This window comes from Perognathus longimembris, chromosome 11, assembly GCF_023159225.1.
Source record: "Perognathus longimembris pacificus isolate PPM17 chromosome 11, ASM2315922v1, whole genome shotgun sequence".
Classification (NCBI taxonomy): Eukaryota; Metazoa; Chordata; class Mammalia; order Rodentia; family Heteromyidae; genus Perognathus; species Perognathus longimembris.
In genome coordinates, this window is record NC_063171.1 from 39793790 (window position 1) to 39820818 (window position 27029).

The 27029-nt window shown below is 50.3% G+C and overlaps 1 protein-coding gene across 10 annotated transcripts in view; it reads left to right on the forward strand.

The window, feature by feature from the left end:
• Positions 1-27029, forward strand: part of Arhgef2 (Rho/Rac guanine nucleotide exchange factor 2) — a 45330-nt gene that overhangs the window by 4370 nt on the left and 13931 nt on the right. For 2 of the 10 annotated variants that reach the window (XM_048356440.1, XM_048356443.1), the window contains exons 3-8: positions 7792-7909; positions 8445-8487; positions 9638-9731; positions 24177-24321; positions 26213-26280; positions 26608-26671. In XM_048356440.1, the coding sequence (XP_048212397.1) occupies positions 7792-7909; positions 8445-8487; positions 9638-9731; positions 24177-24321; positions 26213-26280; positions 26608-26671 (532 nt within the window). Of the gene's footprint in view, positions 1-7791; positions 7910-8348; positions 8367-8444; positions 8488-8545; positions 9455-9520; positions 9548-9595; positions 9732-14726; positions 14849-15100; positions 15176-24176; positions 24322-26212; positions 26281-26607; positions 26672-27029 lie in introns of those variants that run through there. The other 8 variants (XM_048356442.1, XM_048356441.1, XM_048356445.1 and 5 more) reach the window with 8 other exon arrangements.

Below are 27029 nucleotides of genomic sequence, written 5' to 3' on the forward strand. Positions count from 1 at the left end.
CTAGTGCGCTACTACTTTGAGCCACATCTGTTTTTTGTTTTTTCCTGGTGGTTAATTGGAGATAAGAGTTTCTTGGACTTTCCTGCCCAGGCTGGGTTTGAACCTCAATCCTCAGATCTCAGCCTTCTGAGTAGCTAGGATTACAGGCGTGAGCCATCTGCATACCAGCTTCCCTGAGCTTCTTTTGCTCAAGGCTAGAGCTCTACCCCTTGAGCCACAGGTCCATTTCTGGCTTTTTTTTTTTTTTTTGAGAGTCTCCTTTCTCTTATTCTCTAGTCTCTCCACCAAAGATAACCACTGTCTTCAGTTTTATTATTTACCACTTAAAAAATTGCTTGGGGGCTGGGAATGTGACCTAGTGGTAGAGTGCATGCCTAATGTACATGAAGCCCTAGGTTCAACTTCTCAGCATCACATGTACAGAAAAAAAGCTGGAAGTGGCGCTGTGGCTCAAGTGGTAGAGCTCTAGCTTTGAGCAAAAAGAAGCCAGGGACAGTGCTCAGGACCTGAGTTCAAGTCCCAGGATGACTGGCAAAAAAAAATAATTGTTTGGAGCCATGTGCTGGTGGCTCATTCCTGTAATTTTAGCTACTCAGGAGGCTGAGCTCCAAGGGTTGTGGTTCTAAGCCAGCTAGGGCAGGGAAGTCTGTTCAATTCTTATCTCCAATTATCCACCAAAATGCTGGAAGTAAAGCTGTGGCTCAAGTGGAAGAGCAGTAGCCATGAGTGAAAAAGCTAAGGGACAGTTCCTAGGCCCTAAGTTAAAGTCCCAATAATACCCCTCCCCCACAATTGCTTGGGAGTGGAGATGTTGCTTATGTGGTAGCAAAAATGAAACCCTGAATTCAAAATGCAGTATTGCCAAAAAAATGGTTTTAACACAAATATATGCACATTGTTACTGTGTTATAAATTGTTACTGTCATTCATTTTAATTCTATTCTAATGTTCATACATATTTGCTTAGATTGTATGTGTGTATGTATTGCATGCATTGGTCCTGGGGCTTGAACTGGGTGCTGTCCCTGAGCAGTTTTGTTTTGTTTTTTGCCAGTCCTGGGGCTTGAACTCAGGGCCTGAGCACTGTCCCTGGTTTCTTTTTGCTCAAGGCTAGCACTCTACCACTTGAGACACAGCGCCACTTCTGGCCTTTTCTATATATGTGGTGCTGAGGAATCTAACCCAGGGCTTCATGTATACGAGGCAAGCACTCTTGCCATTAGGCCATATTCCCAGCTCTCCCTGAGCATTTTTGCTACTACTACTTGAGCCACAGCTCTACTTCTAGCTTTTTTTTTTTCCAGTCCTGGGCTTGAACTCAGGGCCTGAGCACTGTCCCTGGCTTCTTTTTGCTCAAGGATAGCACTTCACCACTTGAGCCACAGCGCCACTTCTGGCCATTTTCTATATATGTGGTGCTGGGGAATCGAACCCAGGGCTTCATGTATATGAGGCAAGCACTCTTGCCACTAGGCCATATTCCCAGCCCCTACTTCTAGCTTTTTTGATGGTTGGCTGGAGATAAGAGTCTCATAGATTTCTTGAGAATCATGATTCTCAGATCTCAGCCTCCAGAGTAGCTAGGATTATTGACACTGGCATTGTTTACTGTCATGAAGAATGCTCTGTCAACAGCCTTTCTTCCATTTTTGTTGCATATTTGTGAGAATTTCTTCAGCATTTATACCTCTTAGTAGGATTGTTCTATCATAGATTGTGCAGATATGCATTTTTACATAACAAGTTGTTTTCCATTCCTATCAGCACAGAATATGAGTTTCCTCTGATCCATATCCTCCTCAACATTTGTCACTGACATATTTTTTTTTTGTCGCTTGTGGGGCTTGAACTCTCAGGGCCTGGATGCTATCACTGAGCTTTTAGCAGTCTACCACTTTGAGCCACAGCACCACCTCCAATTTTCTGGTGGTTAATTGGAAATAAGAGTCTCATAGCCTTTCCCACCAGAGCTCACTTTGAAACATGATCCTCAGACCTCAACCTCCTGAGTAGCTGGGATTATAGGCATGAGCCACCAGTGCCTGGCTATCATCAACTCCTCCTCCTCCTTCTCCTCCTCCCTTTTTTTTTTTTTTTTTTGCCAGTTCTGGGGCTTGAGCTCAAGGCCTGGCACAGTCTCTGAGTTTTTGCTTAAGGCTAGCACTCTACTGCTTGAGCCACAGTGCCACTTTGGCTTTTTTTTTTTTTTTTCTGTTTATGTGGTACTGAGGAATCGAACCCAGGGCTTCATGCATGCTAGGCAAGCACTCTACCATTAAACCACATTCCCAACCCCATCCTGAACTTCTTAATTACAATCTCATTGTGGAAATGAGGGTGTACATCAGTGGTAGAGTGCTGCTTTAGCATGAGAGAGGACCTGCTTTCCATGCCCAGCACACATGCACACACACACACACACACACACGCACACACAATTTCATTGTAGTCTTAAAATCTGAACCACCCTTACTACAAATACAAATTTTATGTACATATATTTTGCCTACTTTACTATTGAGTGGCTTTTTGTTGTTGTTGTTAGTTGTGGGGCTTGAATTCAGGGTCTGGGCACTTGTCCCTGAGCTTTTCTGCCACTTTGAGCCACAGCTTCATTTCCAGTTTTCAGGTGGTTGATTGGAGATAAGATTCTCATGGACTTTCCTGCCCAGGCTGGCTTAGAACCCCAATGGGATCCTCAGATCTCAGCTTCCAGAGTAGCTGGGATTACAGGCGTGAGCCACCAGTGCCTGGCTCAGGTTGTTTTCTTTGTTTTAAATTTGTTCTTTGTATATTCTGAACACTAATCCTGTTTCGTATATGTTGAGTTGCCTTGTTGCATTTTACATGCTGATTATTGTTGAGATAGTCTTACTTCCTGCCTATGTGTGTGTCCAGACTTGGATCCTCCTTATTTCAAGCTTCCTGTCAAGGCTGGGATGACAGACACATACTTTCACAGTCAGCTTCTTCCGCTGAGATGGAGTCTTGCAGATTTTCTGTCCTGGTTGACCTATGACCATGAGCCTTACAATCTCAGCCTCCTATTTAGCTAAGATGGCAGATGTGAAGCCATCAGCATTCAGCTGTGAAAGATGTTATTAGATTAAGGAGAATTCCTATTATCCCAATTGCCATGGTTTTTATTTTAGAATGAATGTTCTCATTCATCTTATGCTTTTCTGCATTTGCTGAGACGTTTACATTTTTTCTCTTTTAACATGTGATTGAGGTAAATTACATGTAGATATTTTCTTATGTCAAATCATCCTTGTATTATCAGGATATATGCAACTTGGTCAAGACAGTCTCAAGGCTTGGGATATAGTACAGTGTATGTGCTAGGTCCTGGGTTTGATCCTGGCACCACAAAGACAGACAAAAAAGATATATATATATATTATATATATATATATACCATATATATACCATTGCTGAGTTCTATTCATGCTACCAATTACCGATTTCTATATCATAAAGCAACTCCATAAGTTTGGCTTAAGAAAAATTATTTTATGGGTGACAATTCTATGGGTATGTAATTTGAGCTAAGCTTAGCTAATGGCTTTTTTGTACTTTTTCCTGGGGCTGCTGTCCTCTAGTAGCTTGAATAGTACTGTTGTTCAGGAATAATTGTCTTATACCTATCAGTTGTCAAGTTGCCAGTTGTAATATCTTGCTTTTCATTTATATGGCTCTCTTGAATGCTAGCCTAGAGTCTTTAGATGGGAATTTTTTTTGGCCTTTTTTTTTCCTCATGGGGCTTGACCTCAAGGATTGGGCACTGTCCCTTAGCTTTTCTGTTCAAGGCTAGCATTTTGCCACTTCATTGAGCCACAGCTTCATTTCCAGTTTTCTGGTAGTTAATTGGAGATACGAAATGTCATGGAATTCCTTGCCCAGACTAGCTTTCAACCATGATCCTCAGATCTCAGCCTCCTGAGTAGTTAGGATCACAGGTGTGAACCACCAGCGCCCAACAGAAATGGTATTCTAAGAGAAAAATATTAAGGATTCTTGAAGCCAAGTCTCAAAAAAGAATTAACATAATGTCACTTCTGTCATATTCTCTTCATCATAGTTGCAGGCCAGGCTAGACTGAAAAAGTGACGAGATAGCCCTTCTTAAGAGAAGCTTCGAATAGTGACCATTTAAAATGCTAGAAAAATTTATTTTATTTTATTTATTTTATTTTTTTTTGCCAGTCCTGGGCTTGAACTCAGGGCCTGGGCACTGTCCCTGAACTTCTGTTCAAGGCTAGCACTCTTATCACTTGAGACACAGTTCCAGGTTTTTCTGCTTATATGTACTGAGGAATTGAACCCAAGGCTTCATGCATGCTAGGCAAGCACTTTACCACTAAGCCACATTCCCAGCCCCTAAAATGCTAAAATTTTATTATGGATTTTTGTATTTCATGTCTATGAAAGACATTGGCCCATACTTTTCCTTGGTTATATTGTCCATGTTAGTTTTACTTTGTTGTTTTTTTTTTTTTTTTTGCCAGTCCTGGGGCTTGAACTCAGGGCCTGAGCACTGTCCCTGGCTTCTTTTTGCGCAAGGCTAGCACTCTGCCATTTGAGCCACAGCGCCACTTCTGGCCATTTTCTATATATGTGGTGCTTGGGAATCAAACCCAGGGATTCATGTATACGAGGCAAGCACTCTTGCCACTAGGCCATATCCGCAGCCCCCATGTTAGTTTTAGAATCAAGGTTATATTTGTTATATTTCCCATGTAGGGACAATTGGAGTGTTTTAATTTTTGTTTTCTCTTCTTTGGAAGAATTTATGTTCATATGATCTGTTCTTGAAAGATCTCTCCAAAACTATTTGGCCTGATATTTTTGTTTTGTTCTGTTAAAAGAAAGATTAATGATTTATTCCATTTCTTTGATAGGACCATTCAGATTTTCTCTTGATTCGGTTTTGGTAAGTTATATATACATACATTTGTAACAATTTGTCTTATTTTAGTTGCATTTTTGGAACTATTGGCATGAAGTTGGTAGGTAGCATTCTCTTTTCTTCCTTTGTTGACCTTCGGGTAGTTATGTTTACTTTTTTTTTTTTTTTTGGCCAGTCCTGGGCCTTGGACTCAGGGCCTGAGCACCGTCCCTGGTTTCTTCCCGCTCAAGGCTAGCACTCTGCCACCTGAGCCAGAGCGCCCCTTCTGGCCGTTTTCATATATGTGGTGCTGGGGAATCGAACTGAGAGCTTCATGTGTAGGAGGCAAGCACTCTTGCCACTAGGCCATATTCCCAGCCCCATGTTTACTTTTTTAATTCAAATTTAATTTCTGCCTTCGTCATTTCTATCAGAGGTTTACGTGTTGATTTGTCTATTCCTGAAGCATAACTCTCTACTAATCTTATTTTGAGTTTGTCTACCATTTATTTCATTGACTTCTGTATTTTGTTGATTTGTTTACTTGTTTATTTGTTAGGGCTTGAACTCAAGGTCTTAGACTCACTGGCTTTTTCACACAAGGCTGGCACTTTACCACTTGAGCCACACCTCCAGTTCTGGCTTTTTGCTGGTTAACTGGAGATAAGAATCTTGAGAAATCTTTTTCTTTTTGCCAGTCCTGGGCCTTGGACTCAGGGCCTGAGCACTGTCCCTGGCTTCTTCTTGCTCAAGGCTAGCACTCTGCCACTTGAGCCACAGCGCCACTTCTGGCTGTTTTCTATATATGTGGTGCCGGGGAATCGAAGCATTCTTGCCACTAGGCCATATTCCCTGAATCTTGAGAATTCTTCTACCTGGTCTAGCTCCAAATCTCAATTCTCAGATCTCAGCCTCCTGAGTAACTAGGATTATATGGTTTAGAGATTGGCGGCCAACTTCTGCTTTCACTTGCATGATATTTTGTTTTCTTTGGGATTATTCTGTTGTTTTTTTTCTAACTTCCTAAGTTGACATAACTAATTAATTTTCAATTATTAAAAAATTTTAATATAGGCAATTTAAGGCTATGAATTGTACTTGAAATATCACTTTGGCTATTTTCCAAAGCCTTTTCATTATTATACAGTTTAAAAGTATCTTTTGCCAGGTGCTGGTGGCTCATGCCTATAATCTTAGCTACTCTGGAGGCTGAGGTCTAAGGATTATGGTTTGAAGCCAGCCTGAGGAGGAAAGTCTGTGAGACTCCAATTAACTACCAGAAGACCAGAAGTGGAGCTGTGGCTCAAAGTAGTAGAATGCTAGCCTTAAGCAAAAAAGCTCAGGGACAGTGCCCAGGCCCTGAATTCAAGCCCCATGATCAAGCAAAAAAAGAAGAAAAAAAAAAAGCTAATCAGGAGGTTAAGATAGGAGGCTCAAAAAGCCAGTCCAGGCAGAAAAGTTTGGGAGACTCTTATCCTCAATTAACCAAAAAGCCAGAAGTGGAGTTGTGGCTCAAGTGGTAGAGCCCCAGCCCTGAACACAAAAGCTCAAGGATAGCGCCCAAGCCCTGAGTTTAAGCCTCAATAATAGTGGGCCCTGAATTTAAACTCAATAATAGCAGAAGAAAAGAAAAAAAGGAAGGAAGAAAGAAAGAAAGGAAAGGAAGGAAGGAAGGAAGGAAGGAAGGAAGGAAGGAAGGAAGGAAGGAAAGAAGGAAGGAAGGAAGGAAGGAAGGGGAAGGAAAAGAAAGAAAGAAGACAAGGAAGATGAAGAAGAAAACTTAGGCATGGGAGCAGAATATGTGTAATCCCAGCCCTTGGGAAGTCATGGAGGCCAAGGCAGGATTGTTGTTCAAGGTCAGCCTACACAACAAACCTGAATCAAAGAGGAGAAAATAAAACCCAGGCACTGGTGGCTCATACCTGTGATCTTAGCTACTCAGGAAGCTGAGATATGAGGATCTTGGTTTGAAGCCCAGGCAGGAAAGTCTGTGAGGTTCTTATCTCTAGTTAACGCCTACTAAAAGAGCCAGAAGTGGAGCTATGTGAGCAAAAGCAGCTCAGGGACAGTGCCCAGGCCCTGAGTTCAAGCCCCTGGACTGGCGCGTGTGCGCACATGCTCAAGCATGCGCACACACATGCACATACATACACACAAATAAGAAAGAGAGAGAGAGAGAGAGAGAGAGAGAAGACTGGGCATGATGCTTGCAATCTCAACACTTGCTGAGCGGCAAGGAGATTAAGAGTTCAAAGCCAGCCTTGGCTACATAGTAAGACTCTGCCTCAAAAAAATCCCCCAAACTAAAAATCAACAAAAAAATAAGCCTGATAGATGATGTGTACATATTTTGAAACATCACATTGAACTTCAAAAGTATATGATCATTATGTGGCAATTTAAGTAATAATTTAAAAAGAAGGTTTGAGTTTGCTGATGCCCAGTAACAAATCTGTGTAACAGGAATAGCTTCCCAACGGTTTCAAGTGGAATATGAGGGTGGAAAGTCTGCCGCCTTTTGTTTAGTTTTGTTTTTGTGCTGGTTCAGGGTTTGAACTCTAGGCCTGGGCTCTGTCCTTGAGTTTTCATCCTCAAGGCTAGCACTTTACCATTTGAACCACAGCTTCCCTTCAGGCTTTTTGTGTGTGTGTGTGTGTGTGTGTGTGTGTGTGTGTGTGTGTGTGGTTAATTGGAGATAAGAGTCTTCATGGACTTTTCTGCCTGGGCAGACTTCAAACCAGAATCCCAGATCTCAGCCTCCTGAGTAGCTAGGATTATAGGCCTGAGCCCCTGGTGCCAGGTTTGGGTGGCTGGGCTGTAAAGAAGGGATAAGCAGTGGGAAATCAAAGAACATAAGGGAAAGGTGGACACAACTTTGGTATGAGAACTCTCGATGTGTTCTAGGCTCAGGGCTCCTGTCACCCATCTGCTGGCTCTTTGCACCACTGGACCCGTGGCATGCTTTCCAAGTCTGTTTCCATGAGTAGCTTCAGTTACCTCTTGGACTATTCAGATTCAGATGGTGAGTGAAAGTGGGGAGCAAAGTGCTGGTGGCCCCTTCCCTGGCCCATCTCACCCTCCAAGTCCTCAGAGCCAGGTCCACATGTCCTGGATTATCTCCACCTACTCACCCTTGGACCCCAGCCCCCAGATGTCTTTATTCAAATGAAAGCTCTTAATTCCAGGGTTTGGCCTGGTTAGACACCTCTTGCCAATGAAAGGCTGGGGACATCGGACAAAGTCAGGCTTTCTAAATCTCCCATCGCCAAGATGCAATACTGGGAGCTCACTGTGAAACCTCAGTCCTCCCCATTCACTGAAACAGGACTAAAATATCAGGCTCCAGTATCCTTCATCTAACCCTGGTTCCTAAGTTCTCTAGTTGTGCGGTGATCAGACCCCGCCCTCCATCCTTGCTCCCCGGTGCCCGCCCTCAGGAATGGCGTCACCTGCACCTGCAGCCTGGGAACCTGATCCAGGTGGAGGGGGTGGGGGAGGCCGCCCTGGGCGCTTTTGTCTGGCTTTAACTGGACACTTCTCTTTTCCTTTTGTGTTAGCAGGGAATCTGTCCCATTCCTCTTGCACTGACCTCAGCAAACGGTGAGTTTGGTGGGGGGGGGGGGACTTGTAGTTCACAGGCCTAGATGCGGGAGGAGCGATGGGTCTAGGCTATGGGGTTTTGTAGTCCCCAAGGGTCTCTCGGCTTCCTGAAACACTATTTTCCTGAACATTTCGGATTAAATATCAGATATCATTCTCCCTGAGAGCTGCACAGGATTTATCCTTGGGATGGAGGAGAGATTAGGGGATGAAAAGAACTAAAAGAATGGGAGTTGTTTATTATTGTTAATGACACAAAGGTGAGCGGGCAGATCAGCTGATTGACAGCCTTATGCCGAGGTAGTGACCAAGGACTATGGATGGGCTTTGGATGACTCGGATAAATGACCAATGAGAAGAGAGCTGGAGCTGGATGAGGGCTATAGAACTCCCAGAAGAGGGTAGGACCTTGAAGCACAAGCTCAGGGAAAGGAGGTGGAGGCTGGGAGATTCCAGTAACTATGTAAATAAGCATGCAAAATCAGCACCTGTTTATTTGGCATGTGTGGCTGAAGATTCATTTGAGTGAGACAGTCCTCTAACTTTGGCTAGGAGAGAGCAAGTAATGGGCCCTTTAAGATATCAGGCTCTGATTTGTGGTCCTGAAAATTCTCTAGCTGACACATCCTTCTGGCTCTCTGTTTGGGATTAGCTCATGGGATGGGGCTGATGAAATCCCAGGAAATTCAGTCTTTATTGGCTGTAGGCCCAGAGGCTCTTTCCAAACAGCAAGGGTCTACACAAGGCTCTTGTTCCGAGAGGGGAAAATGCCCCCCTAGAGGGCTCTCACCCATCCACTTCCGTTGGAGAGCCACAGAAGGGAGTTTGGGCCCTCCCATCCGGAGCCTGGCTTAGGTAGGAAGGGGAGTCTGCAGTTTGTCTGGGAGGAGCCTGGAGGAGTTTCCTCTTAAATAGAGGGGCCTGGAAAGCTGAAGTATCCACATCCAGGAAGCTCTAGGAGGTGAAGGTCGTTTTTCTCCCTTTTGTCCCTCACCCCTTCCCCCCCCCCCCCCCCAGAGTCTTTCCTCCTGTTTCCAGGCCCTCTCTGCAGGTCATGGGCCCATCACCCTCTGCTTCTCAGGGAGTACTTGTTTCTTCTTTTCCAGCTCTGTCTTTCCCATCCCCTCACAACTTCCTTTTCTCTCTGCAGCTGTAGCCAGCTGGAAGGGGACTCAGGTGTCTGGGCAGGCTCTTCCCTGCGGCGGACCTTCAGCTTCCTCTTGAGCATGACGGGCAAAACCAAGGTAGGAGTTAGCCTGGGAAGCAGGAGGCCCAGACCTGCTGTCCTCCTGCTTCCCTTCTTTCCCATCTCTCCATGCCACCCCTCCCCAACTCTCCCTATTAGAGAAGCAGGGAGATGACTCAAATTTTAAGAGGACAGGTTACCTCTCTCCAAACTTCTGTGTCTCAGTAAATCACCTTTTCTTTGCTTCCCACGCCCCCCACCCCCCAACGCCTCCAGCTCAGCCAGCTGTGAACAGCTGCAAGAGGAAATGGGCCAAGAGCCTCAGGAGCCCTCCTCTCACTTTAGACCTCACCTCGTTAAAAGAGGTGAGCGGCAGAAATCTTGCCTGTTGGACAGAATAATGATAATAATTACAGCGATACTTTTTAACTTCTTCATAGAGTATTAGTTTGCAAAGTGCTTTTACACTCATAATTTTATGGGTGGGTATTACAGCTGAAAGAGTTGAAATAAGACCATAGGTGGAATGGAAGCTAGGAAAGTCTATGATTATGAAGCACAAGCACACTGTGCCTGTGTGGCCCTATGAGTTCTGATCCCAGGAAATGAAGCCCCACCGCTCTCCTTTCCTCAGCTCTGCTGAATTCAGGAGCTCTGACTACAGCCCAAATTCATTTCATTTCCACTTTATTTAGTAGCAGAACAAACTACTCCTCCCTTCCCTCTCCTGGGTACCCAAACACATTTTCTAACCGTGGATGGTCTCTGAGCATGGGGAAGAATCCTTAGAGTAGACACCATCCTATTCACTTGTAAGAGTGCAGAAGATTTTTTTCTCAAGGCCAGGGCCCTGTGGGTGGGTGGAAGAAGGTAGAGAGATAAGCAGGTCTGTTGTTAGCACCTTCTCCTACAGGCCATGGATAACTTGAGACTGAGAGAGGCATGACATGGTGTGTCTTGGAATGTTTCAGAAAAGCAGGTGGGGAATTTTTAAAACCACGTGACAGGGTGACCCTTGGGCAGGTGAGACAAAAAGAATTCTGTCTGGGGGCTGGGAATATGGCCTAGTAGCAAGAGTGCTTGCCTCGTATACATGAAGCCCTGGGTTCGATTCCTCAGCACCCATGTATAGAAAAGGCCAGAAAGTGGCTCTGTGGCTCAAGTGGCAGAGTGCTAGCCTTGAGCAAAAAGAAGCCAGGGACGGTGCTCAGGCCCTGAGTCCAAGGCCCAGGACTGGCAAAAAAAAAAAAAAAAAAAAAAAAAAAAGGAATTCTGTCCCTTGGAGGAGCAGGGATCTCTGGCAAACAAAACAGAGCTCTCCAGGTTCAAGCTCTCCCTACCCACAGACTCTGTTAGTTCAACTGTAGGAGAGTCTCAAGAGAACCCCTCTTTTCCTCTGGTGGGGCTAAGGCAAGTGTTTGTACTGCCCGGAGCCATCCACGTTCCCACCAGGCTGCATTTGTTCACCCTTGGCCTTAACAGCCAGGTAGGAGCTTAGGTAACCTGAGAAAGGAAAGCATGGGCAGAGGCTTTGGAGCTCAAACAGAGAACGGGAAAGAGGCAGAATAAGTCAGGATATTGCCCCCCTCAGCCTTTCTGCAACCTGTTCTGGGCCTGTCTTCCTCTATTTCTCTCTTGCCAGCCCTGTTTGCCCCCCTCCTACCTCACGAATGCGTGTACCTCTTCCTCCTCTTGTGCCCACTTCAGGCCAGGGGGCATAGCAGGTCAACATCAGGGTGGGGCTGGAGGGCCACTCAGGCAGGAAGGCAGTGAGGGGGTGTGTGTGCTCATTTCTGCCTCCTTGACTGGCACTGTAGTTGGCCAGGTACTTTCTTGTATCAACGGCAGCAAAGGTTAAGTATTTTTAATTGCCACTTCCCAGGCCAGCTAAACTTGAGGCTGGGTTATGTATCTAAGATCTCACAGTGAATATGAGGTGGGACTTCCATTCTACATGGCCTCTGCGTCTCTCAGTCACTCAGCAGATCAGCCACCTTCTATCAGCCTCTGCGACCTAAACGCCCCCTCCCACAGTGCAGAAGGTGCAGAGGAATCAGAAGGAAGGCAGGCTTGTAATGGGAAGTGTCCAGTTTGGGTGCACCGAGCTGTAGGCCCTTTGTTCCTTTCCTGGCTAAGCCTCTGGCAACTAAGTCCTTCCCTGAGGCGTCCTCTCTAGCACTGAAATGAGAGGAATGCATTTTGTCTAGCTAAACAAACTAAAGATGGTGGCCACTTCAGATTCTGGAGGAAATTTTTGGCTTTGTGCATCTAACTTCTTTCTGTCTCTTTCTCCCTTTCTCTCCTCCCCCTCCCTCCCTTTTTTTCCATAATGGCTTTGAGCACAGGGCTTTGTGCTTGCTTGGCAGGCACTCTACCACTCACTTATGCCACACCTCTAACCCTTTCATACTTTAGATATGGTTTGTCATTTTTGTCTGGAATCTGCCTCAGACCTTGATCCACCGACTAATTTAGGGACTCCTGCATAGGTGGGGTCACACCACATATAGTAGTGAAATACTCATCACCATACCAGGCTTAATGCTGGACGTGGGGGCTTGCTAAATGTTTGACCGTTCTGGCCTTTTGTGTGTGTATGATTCTCCTGATCTCTACCTATCAAGTAGCTTAATTCACGGCCATCAGCCTAAAATAATACCTAAATAATATTTCTTGAAAATGTGGAAAATATCACTGGATAGAAGTGATGAAAGTTGGAATGAAAAAGGGGATTAGGAAAGTGGGGGACACCCAAGAGAAAGTATTCATTGCTTCAGAGGACACAAAGAATGAAAACTGAGTCCAGCTGCAGGCTTAGCTCAGTAAATACAGGTTAAATATTTAAAGGTAGAACAGTTTTCCACTTCCCCTTCCTCTCCCCACACTTTTTTTTTTTTTGCCAGTCCTAGGGCTTGAACTCAGGGCTTGGGTGCTCTCTCTACCACTTGAGCCACAGCATCAATTCTGGCTTTTTCTGTGATCAACTGGAGATAAGAGTCTCACAGACTTTCCTGCCCAGGCTAGCTTCAAACCATGATCCTTTATATCCCAGCTTCCTGAGTAGCTAAGACTACATGCATGAGCCATTGATGCTGGCCTCTTCCTCTTATTTAGGGGGCACAGAGTGAGGCTCAGGGTAACAAATAGCACATGGGATGGAAAGCAGACTGAAGACTGCGTTGGGAGCCTTTTTTCTTTAAAGATCTATACTGAGTACTGAAGACTCTCAGAGTCTGGGATTCAAGTTGGCTTATTAGATACCCAGGAGGAGTCTGGCTCTTTAAGATTCTGTCCTCAGCTTTCAGCATCCTCCACTCCAGGCCTGGGAGAAAAGCTGAGGTCCCAGTCTAACCCAGGTCTCTAGGTCCCCAGTGGGTGGAACCATGAGGCCAGAATCTCAGTGTCTTGCTGGCTGGTTTTAAATTTAGTACATTCCTCAACTTTGGCTGACCACTGTGGGGAGGTAAGTCTGGAGTTCTGGGGCCAGGAACCTCAGGATGGCTAGTTTGGGGGAGTTCTGAGGTCCTTCCCATAGGTACTAGCCTGAAGGAACCAGTCCTGACCTGGGAAAGTCCTTTCTGCTTCTAACCATCATCCAGCATGGACTGAGCATGGCTTGTTCGCTCTCCTTTCTTCTGCCCTTTGCTATATAAGGATTATCAACAGGAGAATGGGTGCAGGAGGAGAAGAAAGTTGCTAGGCAAGAGAGGGGGGCAGGGGAGCAGTGTGGGGTTGGTGCTGGGGTGAGGAGCCCAACCAGCTCACCCAGTGGTGAGGCAGTGGAGCCTAAAATAGAGGCAGAGGCTAAAATTGGCACCTATAAGAGTGCTGAGTTGGGCTTGAAACCTGCAGCTTGGACCTGCCCAAAGCTGGGCCTGGAGCTGTTAGATCTGAGTTGGGTGGCTGGGCCTTTTCTCCCTCCCTTCTTCCCCTAAACCAGCAATTTAAATGCCCTGTCTAAAGTTCTAAAGTTCTGATATGACAGAGAAACGGGAGGCCCCAGGGGATGAAATGAATTTCAATGTCAGTGATTACAGTTAAGTTTGGAGGAAGAGTTTTCCAGCCCAGGTTGGGGCAAAAGGTCCAGAAAGATGAATGCTTCCACGTCACCCTCCTCCTCCTCCTCCTCCTCCTCCTCCTCAGACAGACAGACCCATGATACGCTTTGCTGGATCCTGAGAGGGTTACTTCCTGGTCTTCTGGTTCTTGGGGCTAGACATATGGTGGGACTTGCTAAATTTCCTAGCCTCTGGAAAGATAGCCAGTTCTCACCTTCTTCATCCACCGTAGTAGCTGGCGGAGGCGGAGCTAGGAGGAGGATGAGCAGTGTGTGGTCCAGAAGGCCTGGGGTGGGGTGGGGTGGGGGGGGAGGCTTGTGGAAGAATACTCTCAATTGTTTTACTTTTCCTCTCCTTCACAACTAACTACGCAAGCCCGGGGGCTTCTAGTGCTGTCATTTTTTTTTTTTTTTTTTGCCCTCTCTGCTACCCCCTGCCCCCAATCGTGGGAGGGGGTGGGGGCGTGTCTGTCAGTGCTGGCTGGCCCCAGGTTCCCGGGGAGGAGCGGGGGTGCAGATGGTACCCTTCGGTCCGGGGCGGCGGGCAGGGGGAGGGGAAGGGGGAGAACCCGAGTCCAGCCGGGCCTGCGGGACCGGGCACCACCAGTGGGGTTTAGGGAAACGCATGGCGAAGCGGCGGCGGCCCGGGGCTAGAGGGCGCCCCCAGGTGCAAGCGCGGAAGCCCCGCGGAGGGGCCCCCCGGCACCCGTCTGGGGACACCCCCCGATCTCTCCCCACGCTCCCCCACCCCCCACCCCCGGCGGCCCCCACACGCCCGGCGTCCCGTCCCGTCCCGGGCACCGGTCCCCCGCCCTCCGCCCCGCCTCCCCCCCCTTCCTGAGCTCGGCGGCGGGGGGGAGGAGACAAGGGTTTGAGGAACTGGCGCTCGCTCGCTCGCTCGCTCGGTGCCGGGCGCGGGGAGTCAGACTTCCTGTCCGCGTGCGGGGCGGACCCCTCCCCCGCCTCCCTCCCCCCCGCCGCCGCCGCGGACGCCGGGTCAGCGCCCCCGTCCTCCCGTCCCCCCACCCCCCCCCACCGGCGGCCCACCTAGGATTATGTCTCGGATCGAATCCCTCACCCGCGCGCGGATCGACCGGAGCCGAGAGCTGGCGAGCAAGGTGGGCCGGGGTCCGCGCGCCCTCCGCGCCTTCCGCGCCGTCCCCCCGGGCGGGGCGCCCCGGCGGGCCGCGCGCCCCAGGCTCCGCGAGCGCTTTCCGGGCGCCGGGGCCGGGCGGAGCGGCGGAGCGGCGGGACGGGGCGGGTGGGTGGGGACTGAGCGCGCGTGGGGAGGGGGCCGGGGGAGCCGGGGCGCAGACCCGCGCCTCGCTCCCGCCCCTGCCGCGCCGAGTCCGGGCTGGGACCCGCGAGAGGGCGGGCCTGGGGTGCGGCGGGCCTCGATCCGGCGGGACTGCGCCTTCCGAGCCGCTCGGGAGAAAGTTGCTCGGGTAAGGGACCGAGCGGGAAGAGGGTGGGGAGCGTGTGTTTGGGGTGGGGTGGGGGGGGGGTCGGCACGATGGAAAGTCCCCGGCATCCCCCTTTCTGCTCCCGGATCCTGCTGGGCTGCTTTTGGCGGGGTCCCCCCACCCCCACCCCCTACCCCCAGCCGCCGGTTCGGTCGTTTCCCCCCCTTTGTCCCCGCCACCCCATGGAGGGGGCGGGAGGGGGTGGTTTCCCAGCTTCCTCCCACCGCCCCTCCGAGACAAAAGTCAGCTCCTCCTCTCCCCGCCGATGGACTTTCCAGCTGTGCTGCCGTCCTCCCCGCGGGGAAGGCTGGCGGCTGGGGTCCGGAGCTTGGGCTCCCCCCACCCTCAGGTGAAGAGGGCCGAGGTCTTTGTGTAGCTGGTGCCTTCGCCGCCCCTCATCTTCAGCACCCCTGTGTCTGGATCGCAGGCTGGTCCCCTATCCCCCCCCCCACCCCACCCCACCTGCCCCACCGGCTTCCAGGACCCTTGTTTTCTCAGCCGGAAACAACCAGAACCCCTTAGGCTGATCCACTCCCACCTCCTTGGGCTTTCATTTTCTCATCTCTTGCCTGTCATCTCCAGTCTGGATGTGTATGATTGGGCGAACAGGCAGACACAGGCACACACACACAACCATCATGACCTCTAGGCTACTCCTCTGCAAGTATCCTTTATCTTTCTTTGTACCCAGCCTCACTCCCAAATTCCGAGACCTCTCCACACCCCAGCCCCCAGGAAATGATGAAACAGACTGGTGAATAAGTGAGAGCTGAGGGTTAGGTGGTGCGGACCAGAGCACTTCCCATCTCCTCAGGGGCCCCACATTGTCTCCTGTTCTTTCAAAGGCCAGGGCCCGGCCCAGAGCTGCTTTCATGTTAACCTCTGGCTTTTCCTGTGAGTCCAGCCTCTGCTTAGTGGCCAGCCTGGCCTGGGTCACCTTCCTGCAAGGAAGCCAGGAACCTTTCTGGACCCCTCCAGGACATGAAAAGCCGACTCTTTCATCTCCCTCTTGGTTCCTTGCTAGGCTACTACGTCCTGATGCTTAATGGAGAGGGTCCTCCCCAAAGTGGGGGTGGGTTTGTGGTGGGGGCTGGGGTCAGGGAGTCAGGTTTTAAGGGAAAGCAACCAGGGATTTGAATGATGCCTAAGACAAACAGAGGGCCAGGGTGAAATGACTGAAGTGTGGTGGAACAGTGGGGTGGCAGACACTGTTCACAGCCTTGTGCCAGGCCAGGCCCCGGCTTCCAAGGTCTGTTTATTTTTTCAACCGTTTGAGCTGAGACCTTGGAGCAGCGCCAAGGGGGAGGTGGGGAGGCTTTTTGAAACCACGGAAATTTGGTTCCACCCTAAAAAGGAAAGCCATGGGGGAGCTGGTGAGGGGGCAGACCTGGTGAGAGGGTGTAGTCAGAGGTTCTCACAGGGCAAATCCTGGGGTCTTTTTCTCTATTAATGGCAGAGTTGGTAGGCCATATTCCTGGATTCTCATGCCCCGTTTATCTTTTCCTTTCTTTTTTTAGTAGTGGAGGAACAGGGATCCACATGCACGGCTCTTCTCTCTACCCTGGCTGGCCATGGAGTGTGGGGGGGTGCTGGGGACCCCATCTGGGGGCCTGGGTGGGTGGATCTGAGAGGGCATGGAGGCCACCGGAGGGCGGTTGTCAGTTTGGGCTGGTCGGAAGGGGAGGGCCACCTCCGGAAGGCTGTGGTTACAGAAGGGGGGAGGTTGGAGGTTGGTTCTTAGCCAACAAACCCTGGATCCCCTCTTCCCCCTCCCCCAAGCGCACCAGCTGTCTCCTTTCTTTTTATACTGTGGTGGAGAGTGGAAGGGGCCCACTAGAAATGAGACTATTTGAGGAAGATGGTTTCCCCTGCTACCTGTGTGTGTGTGGGGGGTCAGGGCTGGTGTTAGGTACCCCAATCCCTCTCTGGTTCTCGCCTCATAGAAGGAGGAATTTAAGTATAACCTGTCCCTTTTTCCTTCACACCTTATAGGATCTTTCATACTTCCTTTTTCTTTTCACTCCATTTCTAGTCTTCCAGACTGTCTTCAGTTACTCACCCCCTCATTTCTCTCTGCTCTGCTCTCTACCTCCTCAGATCCCAAAGCCCATCGGTCCCCTTTCTGTCTTTTAGTCTCCTTGTTCTTTCCTCCTTTTCTTCCTGTCCTTCAGAACAAAGGGTCAGAGATCCAGGGATGACTGGAGGCCAGGGGCACAGAGGGTGCTTGGAATCTCCAGGCCGGTAGCATTGGAGTGTATGCTGGGCAGGTGGAGTGGAGACGGAAGAGCGAGATCGGGCCTTTGTTCTGAGCACTGGAGAGGTGGTTGGCTTTGTGTGCAAGGCCAAGAGTAGCGGAGAGGAGCCAGGAGGGAGTAGAGAGGGCTGACAGTTTGCCCTGGAGGATGAAGCTTTTGTGGGCATAAGAAGAGGATTCTAGGGGTCATGGAGTTTAGGGAAAGAACTGAGGGAAGGAGAAGGAAGCAGAATGGAGAAGGGAGCCCAAGGCTTAGGGAAGTCACCGGGGGACTGCCTACAGAAAGACCTGCTGGGGGCAACCATAGGAGTTAAAGAGGGGTCTGATCTCAGTCCCACGGGCTCTGAAGCTTTGATCTTGGATCAGGGAGGGGACATTATCTGAATGTGAACCCCATATGTGCACGTTACCTGCATGTTAGGATGTGTCTGTCTGTCTGCTGATACTCTGGATTACTCGAGCTTGAAACCCTAGTCACCAAAGTAGGGGGGGGGGGCTTATGCTCTCTGGATATGAGGAAGTGGCTCCATTCTTAGCTTCCGCCTCTGGTTTGAAGTATCCTGTAGGAGCTGAGTAAGTGCATTGGTCAGAATTTCTGGAGCTGGTAGAGAAGGCTGAGAGAAGCTGGCTGGACCCTTCTGGGTTTGTTTGTGTCTCCTTGGGGAGAGGGTGGGAGGAGGGCTGCAGGCAGCAGCTGCCCCCTCCTAACTCAGCCAGCTTGCCTTGTGCCAGGAGGGCAGGGAGTCCTGGCACAGCTATTGTTCACTTGCACAAATGCTTGTCTGTTTGCATCTTTCTCCCTCCTTCTCTTTCTGCTCCAGCCAAGGGCTGGACAGGTGTGGCCATCTGGGTTTGGGCAGACTGGAGTCCACAGTGCCTGAATCTCTGAGTGTCTAGTCTGATTTTATTCCCTCTTCTCCTTTACCCATGTGCCCACCCCCAAAGACCAGTGTCTTCTCTTCATGCATTTACCAAGCATTGAGTGTGTTCTGTGATAGTTTTCTGGCTTTGGTGTTTGTTTCTCTTCCATTTGGCCACCCTCTCTCAGCCCACTGCCTTCGTCTTGTCCTTGGAAACTCCTAAAGGAGCAGGGCCTGGCCAGGACCATCCTAGGTCTTCTTTCAAGTTTCATTGTCAGGAGCCCTTTCCCTCTTCATTTCCCAGCCCTATAGCTCATTCATTCTCTATGACTCAGTGCCAGTGACCCTGCACCCTTGCTACCCACAGCTGAGCCACAAGTGACTCAGGAGGCCTGTCAAGGACCCTGTAGTTAGGAGAGACCCTGACTCACCTGGGTGGCTCTGCCAGGCTCTGCAGCCCACTGGGGAGCACAGGAGATGAAGTTCAGGCTTTGACATGTCTTGTCCTTCATGGGTGTCACTGTTTTTCCTCTCTCAGTCTGGAAAACAAGGTGGAGAGAAGGGGGGGGGGAACCTTTTAACCTGTCAGCAGTCAGCTAATGGCCTGCTGCTCTTTCCCCACAATGACGAAGATCTGGTATAGAGCAGAAGGGTGGTTTAGGTCAGTCTTCTGTCCTCCAAGGGAAACCCTTATGGTCTAAGCTCAAAGGAAATAAGAGTGAAGAACTGGGAACGCTTTAGGAGGAGGGAGAAAAGGAGTGACAGGAGAGGAAGTTTAAAAGCTCTGAGGCTCCCATAAGGAATGGGTGCTGCTGAGATATCCCGTGTCTTTACTTTCTTTCTTTGACTTCAGGACATGTATTGAGTGCTTGTTGTATGTGAGGCATTGTGCTAGGATGCAGGTGGGTTTGTAGTCTTTATTCACTGCTCCATGATGCAATAGTGGCATAGATAAAGGCAGGGAACAGGAAAGACTTATCACAAGGCTTGTAACGAAGAGGCACAGTGACCATACATGCTGGACAGCAGACAATTGGACCTCGCAGGAAGAGCCTCTGAGCATGGGGGAGGTTGTGGACTGTGAAGTGATGGGCCTTTGAACTCAAGACCTCATGCTTACTAGGCAGGTGCCCTCCCACTGAGCCATGCCTCCAACCCTTTTTTGCTTTTGGTCCTGGGACTTGAACTCAGGACCTCCCTCGTGCTGTCACTTGCTTTTTCACTTAGAGCCCTTCAGCCCTTTTTTAAAATACTGGTTATTTTGAGATAGGGTTTTGCTTTTGTCAAGGTTGTGTCTAGACAGCGATCTATCTATTTTGTACTTCCCTGGGATCACAGGCACATCACCACCATACTCAGCTTCTTTGATTGAGACCATTAAGATGAATTCTTAAGAACTTTTCTGTTCCATCTGGCCCGGAACCACAGTCCTCCCAACTTCAGCCTCCCATGTAGATGAGCACTTTCTACAACACCCAGCTATTGGTTAGGAAGCCTTCTCCCGTGTGTACCTGGGCTGGCCTGAATCCATGATCTTCCCAATCTCAGAATCCATGTAGCTAGGATTATAGGTGTAGATGTGAGCCACTAGCGTCTGGCTGTGTGTGTGTGTGTGTGTGTGTGTGTGTGTGTGTGTGTGTGTGTACTGGGATTGAATTCAGGACCTGTGCCTGTTAGGCAAACACTCCACCACTAAGCTACATCCCCAGCTCTTTCTCTCTTTCTTTCTTTTTCTTTTTTTTTTTTTTGCAAGTCCTGGGGCTTGGACTCAGAGCCTGAGCACTGTCCCTGGCTTCTTTTTGCTCAAGGCTAGCACTCTACCACATGAGCCACAGTGCCACTTCTGGCCGTTTTCTATATATGTGGTGCTGGAGAATCGAACCGAGGGCTTCATGTATAGGAGGCAAGGGCTCTTGCCACTAGGTCATATTCCCAGCCCCCTCCCCCCAGCTCTTTCTTAAGTTTTATTTTGAGACAAAGTCTACCAAGCTGGCCTTGAATTTAGCATCCTCCTGCCTTAGCCTTCTAAGTAGCTGGGATTAGATATGCATCACCATATCTTCTGTATTTGGCCTTTTCTGATTGGTTAGATTGGGGCATGGAAGTTAAGGACTGTCTTTCTAGCTAAATAGAAACCAGTGTGATTTAAAAACAACAACAACAAAACCGTAGAAGAGGCTGAGCACTGGTGGCTCATGCCTGTAATCTTAGCTACTCAAGGAGGCTGAAATATGAAGTTCACAGTTCAAAACCCACCAGGGCAGGAAAGTCCGTAAGACTCTTACCTCCAGTTAACCTGGAGCTGTGGCTTAAGTGGTAGCATGCTAGCCTTGAGCAAAAAAACTCGGGGACAGTGCCTAGGCCCTGAGTTTAAGCCCCAGGACTGGCACCACCAAATAAAATGAACTACCTAGAAGAGAGTAGGACAAAGAACCAAACCAGGCTCATCACTCCATCTTCGAGCAGGCACCCCTGGTAAGCAGGCCCTGTGTTCCATCCCCAGTAGCCCAAGCCCTGGGGCGGGCACAGGCCAACTCTGGGACAATCGTGCTAGGCAGTGCCAGGGCTGCTTGCTGCTGGGCAGTGCCCGTGCTGGGATGTGCTGCTGCTGTGGCTGCTGCCCGCTGCTGGCCCACCTAGAGAGGGGGTCACTTGGCGAGAGGGTGAGTGTTGGGAGGTGGAGGAGGCAGGGCCCTGAGGGCCTGGGTTATAAGCTACTTCTGTGCCAAAGGGCAGGGGTTACTGGAGACCACTTCTCTAGCTGTTCTTTGCTGCTCCTGTCAGAACTGGCCTGGGAATTTTGGGGGGTGGAGGTCTCCTACCCTCAGGGAATGAGAGGCCAAGGCTGAGGCCAGAGGGCCCCGGGCCCCATGTGTGTGGAAAAAGGGCTCTGGTGGCAGCATCCTGGCAATCACTCCCTTCTGGAGTGATCCTCCCAGGCATGTTTGAGTTGTACGGCTATTTTCACGTTTATCTGCTTGCTTCTTTGCCATCAGCTGTCATAATTGCTCATTGCGTCCTAGGGGAGGGCGGGAGAAGGGTAGTGTGGACAGCTCTTTGGACTTGATCTTTGAGGTCCTACAAGGTGAATTTGATCTAAAGACATTAAATTGACTTAAAGACCTATCCTTTGGCACAAGGTAGATAGAGATTAGACTAATGACGTTCCTGGTGATTCAGGTATGTTAGGTTCCAGTGGAGAAAAAGAGGGGCTGCAGTATCAAGAGGCTAGACCGAGTTCTAGAAACTGGCAGCTCAGCTCCTGAGCAAGGCCTAAGAGGGGAGGAGGAGGTGCAGGGAAAAGGAGAGGGAGGGCCTCGCTGCTGTGGAGGAAGAAGCAGAAGCCGAAGCAAAGCCGGCCGAGAAAAGGAAGGCAGAGGTGGAGGTGCAGAGGAGGGAGAGCCTGGGCTCAGAAGAGAGGACATGGAGAGAAAACTGGGAGATGCGAGAGAGGGAACAAGAAGGATAAAAAGAACATGTGGGGGTAGGGAGGGCGCATGAAGAGAATAAAGATAACGGAAAGACCTGCCAGCCTCTGAGCTCTGCTCACTGTCACACATCCACTGGCCACTCCAAGCTAAGGCAGGGAGGGGCTGGAGAAAGGACCTTGGGTACCAGGACCCCCTGAGGCCTAAGATACAGGATGCCCTGAAACCTGGGGTACTGCAGCCCAGTGCCCTTTGGCCCCTGTGTTGTTGACTCACACCCTGCACACTTCCCTTTTCTACCCTTGGGCCACAGGCCTGTGCTCTCCCCTCCCCCACCTCCTAAGTGCTAGTGTAACTGCCCCGAGCCAGGCTTGGAGCTGTGGCCTCCCTGAGCTATAATTCTGAGTCCCACTGGGACTCAGACCCTCACCCTCAGATCTTTTCTCCTCTTCCTCCTCTTCCTCTTCTTCTTTTCTTGTTGTTGTTGGTCATGGGGCTTGAACTCAGGGCTTAGGCATTATTCTTGAGCTTTTTTGTTTGTTTGTTTTTTTGCCAGTTCTGGGGCTTGGACTCAGGGCCTGAGCACTGTCCCTGGCTTCTTTTTTGCTCAAGGCTAGCACTCTGCCACTTGAGCCACAGCGCCACTTCTGGCCGTTTTCTGTATGTGGTGCTGGGGAATTGAACCCAGGGCCTCATGTACACGAGGCAAGCACTCTTGCCACTAGGCCATATCCCCAGCCCCTATTCTTGAGCTTTTTTTTTCTCTGACAGCTATCACTCCATCATTTTGAGCCACAGCTCCACTTCCGGTTTTCAGGTGGTTCATTGGAGATGAGAGTATCACTAGTTTCCTGCCAAGCCTGGCTTCAAACTTTGATCCTCAGATCTCAGCCTCCTGAGTAGCCAATAGTAGCTGGTGTAAGCCAGCAGCACCCAGCTGGGTGCAGTTCTTGATTTCTGAGAGGCAGGGCTACCTTGAAGAAAGTGGTCTTCTTCTAGAATTGCTTTATGTCCTTCCTTTAAGAGTAGAGGGAAGGAGGGAAGGAAGGGAGGCCCGTGACTCATGCTTGTAATCTTAGCTACTTACACTAGGCTGAGATCTGAGAATCACAGTATGAAACCAGCTCCGAAGTACTCTGAGATTCTCCGCTTAACCGCTAAGAATCTGGAAGTGGAGCTGTAGCTCATGGGGTAGAGTGCTAGCCTTGAGCAAAAAAGCTCAGGCCTTTGAGTTCAAGCCCCAGGACCTTCACAGAAAAAGAAAAAGAATGGCGGGGAAATTCAGAGACCTTTGTGACAGCTGAGGAAGGTCCTAGAAGAGGTGAGGAAGAGTTATGTCCTCACCATCTCACCTTCCCCCACTGTTTCGGAAGCTCAGGCTTAAGGAGGAACTGAAAAGAGGTCAAGAAAAAAGACTTGCAGAAGCTGGGAGAAAGCTTGCAGAGGAAAGGATGAGAAGGGACATACATGGAGTGTGTCCCATCTCCATGGAGACCCAGACTGAAGGACGGAGTAGATGGCAGAAAGGCTGTGGGGGACCAGGACCAGTTGGGTAAAGAACAATCTGGAGCGTCCACAGGTTTTGTCTCTGAAGGGGAACATCAGAGGAATAAGTTAGTTTGTGAGGGAGCTTTTCCACTGGAACATACATCCCGGTTTGCTGGCTGATTTCCTTCCTTAAAGGAATCAGACAGGAAGACTGACCTGAGGTCAGAACAAGGCTCCTCTTACTTAGAGGTTAGTGGAATTACTTAGAGGTTAGTGGAAGACATGGTGCCTTCCAGATAGAGGCTTTGGCTGAGTGTGGGTGGAAGAGTTAGAGAGGCTGGGGATCCTGACCTCTAAGTTGGGGGTAGCCTTTGAGGTGTTCTGCCCTTTAGCCATTGTTACTAGGGGGAACACCTGCCCTCCCATCCTCCCCCCCCCCCCCCCACACTGTGACTGCCATGAGACAGCGGCTCTAACACTGGTTGTCATGGTTATGAGAGGAGCTAACTCCCATAGATTGGAAAGCGCTGGTGAGCTGGCACCCTCTGCTTTGCCTGCTCTTCCCTCCTCTTTGCGCATCTTCCCCCCGCCCCCCCCCCCCCAGCACAGAGAAGAGCGTACAGCAGCCCGGGGGCGAGCAGAGCTAGGCTGGGAGGTGGAGTGAGGACGCAGAGAGATCTGAGAACCAGGGAGATGAGTGGCAATAGGAGGCAGCCCAGCCGCAGGGGCCAGGTAGGTCAGGGGGCCAGAAGCCCTTTGCAACTGGCTGTCCCCAGGCCTGCTCACTTCTAGGCAGCCACCCCTGACACCCTGTTGCAGGCTATGTTGAGAATTGTCTTTCCAGCTCAGCAAGCAGGTGTTTCTCCCCTGCCTCTGCCCTCAACCTGTGTCTGGACCCCAGGCACCCTGACGCCATCCAGCTTTACCTCCTGTTTCTCTGACCCCTTCCACAGACCCGGGAAAAGGAGAAGATGAAGGAAGCCAAGGATGCCCGTTATACCAACGGGCACCTCTTCACTACCATCTCAGTTTCGGGCATGACTATGTGCTATGCCTGTAACAAGAGCATCACAGCCAAGGAAGCCCTCATCTGCCCAAGTAAGTTGTCCCCTGAATGTCAGATTCGGTGACCACCAATTGTAATCTGTCATTTCTGCCCTGGGTCATAAGGGAGGCTTTCCTCTCTGAGCCCGAGTGTCAGGACCAGATGCTTCTTCCTTATTTTATTCCCCTTCCTCCTGAGGGTGGTGGCTGTTGGAATGTGGCATGAGCCGGTCTAGCTGGGGATGTGGGAGAGAGAAGCTGGAATGGCTCTTTGCAGCTGTCGCCCGCTGGGTAGCCTCCTTGCTCCCTGAACAGCTGGTGAGGGGAACTGACTGCTGAAGGAGCTGGAACTGTGTGTGAAGAGCTGGGGAAAGCTGCCAGCCTTACAGCTGTCTTTGTCTGTCTTCCTGGGCAAAACTGGACATTCAGGACCTCAGGGTTCCATGGTCCTTTCCTGCCTGGTAATTGTAGGTAGAGTCCGAAATCTTAATGTTTTTTCAAGGACAAGACAGGATTAGAACCCTGTCTTGCATTTCCAGTCTGACTGGACAGTGAGAAAGGACCCGTGTGTGAGGGAGTGTCAGCCAGGAATTCCTTCCTCCAGTCGCCGATGCAGAGGCCTCCAGCTGGGGCCTGCTCCCTCTCAAATTTATGGCAGTGATTTGCTTTTGATTAGAACAGGACTGGAGGATTGTGACTGGCTGCTGACCAACAGGGTGAACTTCCTAGCCTCCAAACAAATCCCTTTGGTTATGGGGGAGAAACCCCAGAAATAACTTCCTCCCTACTTTCTCACTGCTTGATTTACAGTCGGGAGGATGAGGAGGGAACCCCAATCTAGATTCCTCTAGAGACTTGACAGAATACCCAGTCCGGAAGCTTGTTGCCAGGGGAACTAGGGAGGCGGGCAATACTATTTTGAGAGCAGGTGGAAAGCGGAGGTTTGATCCAGAGACACTAGGTGTTGGGGGTAGGAGAAGGGAGCTCCTGGGGAGGGGGGCACATCTGTCTGCCCCGTCTGCCCCACCCTGCTCGCCTTGTATTTGTGGAAGTGAGCTTAGGGCTGAGTATTGTCTGAAGGAGCTAGCAGAGTTTCCGGTGCTGGGTGGGGGAGGGGAGGGGAAGCTGGAGAGGACAGAGGGCTGAGAGCATGTTGGGAAGGGGACATCAGTGGTCCTGTGCCTGGACTTGGCTCTCCCTCCTTTTCCCTCTTCTTCCCTACTCCATGGCAAGGTGGGGAAGAAAACGGGGGAGAGGCAGATGGAGTGTGGGAGCTGTGGGTTTGCCTTGCATGGGGAACAGGACTCCCTGGGCCTGGAAGGGAAAAGGCAGCCTGACTGCGATTAGTACAGAAGGCTGGTAGATTGGCAGGGAAGGCAGGAATTGCTTAGACCCAGCCAGAGGCTGCGTGGTGCTGGCAGGAAGGAGTAAACCCCAGCTCTGCTACCAGCAAGAAGGTATCGGGCTAGTGATTAACAAACATCTCAAGGACAGGTTCCTCATCTGTAAAATAAGGGTAGCTGCACCCACCTCTCTGTGGAGTGTTCACGTCTCCCTGCTCTGGCCCCCACCCCAGCTGCCACCCTATCATCCATCTTGTGGTCTGTGGGAGTCCCTGCTCTCATCTGCCAGTTGCACCCTCCTTTGTGCTTCCTCAGCTCATCTCTGACAGCAGTCACTCCTCTTTCCCGTAGTCCACATCTCAAGCTTTCTTCAGTTCAGAATTGTTCACTCCCCCTGACTGTGCGATTCCAGTCCACATCCGGACCCCTCTCTCACGTCACTTCCTGCTTGAAGGAGGAGGGGTGTGGGAGGAGAGGGCCTGGGGCTTGGGGGGGATGGGGGGAAATATCTGTGGCCAGGGGGAGATGGGTGTCTGCACATGGGTGTGTCCCCTCCTGTACCACCCAGCCCTCCCTTTACCCTCTTTACCCCACCCTCCCAGCCTGCAATGTGACTATCCACAACCGCTGTAAAGACACCCTGGCCAACTGTACCAAGGTCAAGCAGAAGGTGAGATGACAGGGAGGGCAAAGGGCTGGGGGAGAGGGTAACAAGCGTGTGGTGCCCTCATGCCTTTGCATTCATTCCTACCCTGTGTTCCTCAACCCTTCTCATCACGGGGCAGCCCAGACCCTCAACCCCAAGCCTCAGACCCTAGCGGATCAGGCCGACCGCTGAAGACCTAGCCCCATATCACTGGGCTTAGCCATCCTGATGCCCTTAACCATAGTGCCAGCTTCTCCCCAGGGAGCAGTGCCCAGCACCTGCTCCATCCTCGGTTCTGGGGGTGATCTTTAGGTGACAGCTGTTCTTGGTGTCTCTTGCTCTTTCTCACAGCAACAGAAAGCTGCTCTGTTGAAGAACAACACTGCCTTGCAGTCTGTCTCTCTTCGAAGTAAGAGTGAGTAGTTGGGCAAATGGGAAAGCCACCATAAGCCCCTGGACCCCAGGCTTCTCAGCTCATGGCCTCTGCTGCCCCCCTGAGGTCATACTCAGACACAGCAGCTTCCTCTCTAGTGGAAGTGGCTAAAGGGGGCATTAGGAAGGGGATGGATGGTCCATATTCCATGGCTGAGGTAGGACTGGGGAATCCACATAAGGACGAAGGATTGTGATGGTCTGCCATTTGGGCCTGGCACATGTTGTATGAGAGGCATGCACCATTTAAGCCATACCTCCAGCCCCTTTTGCCTTTTTTTTTGGTCCTGATCCCAGGGCTTGAACTCAAAGCCTAGGTACTATCCCTCAGCTTTTTTTTT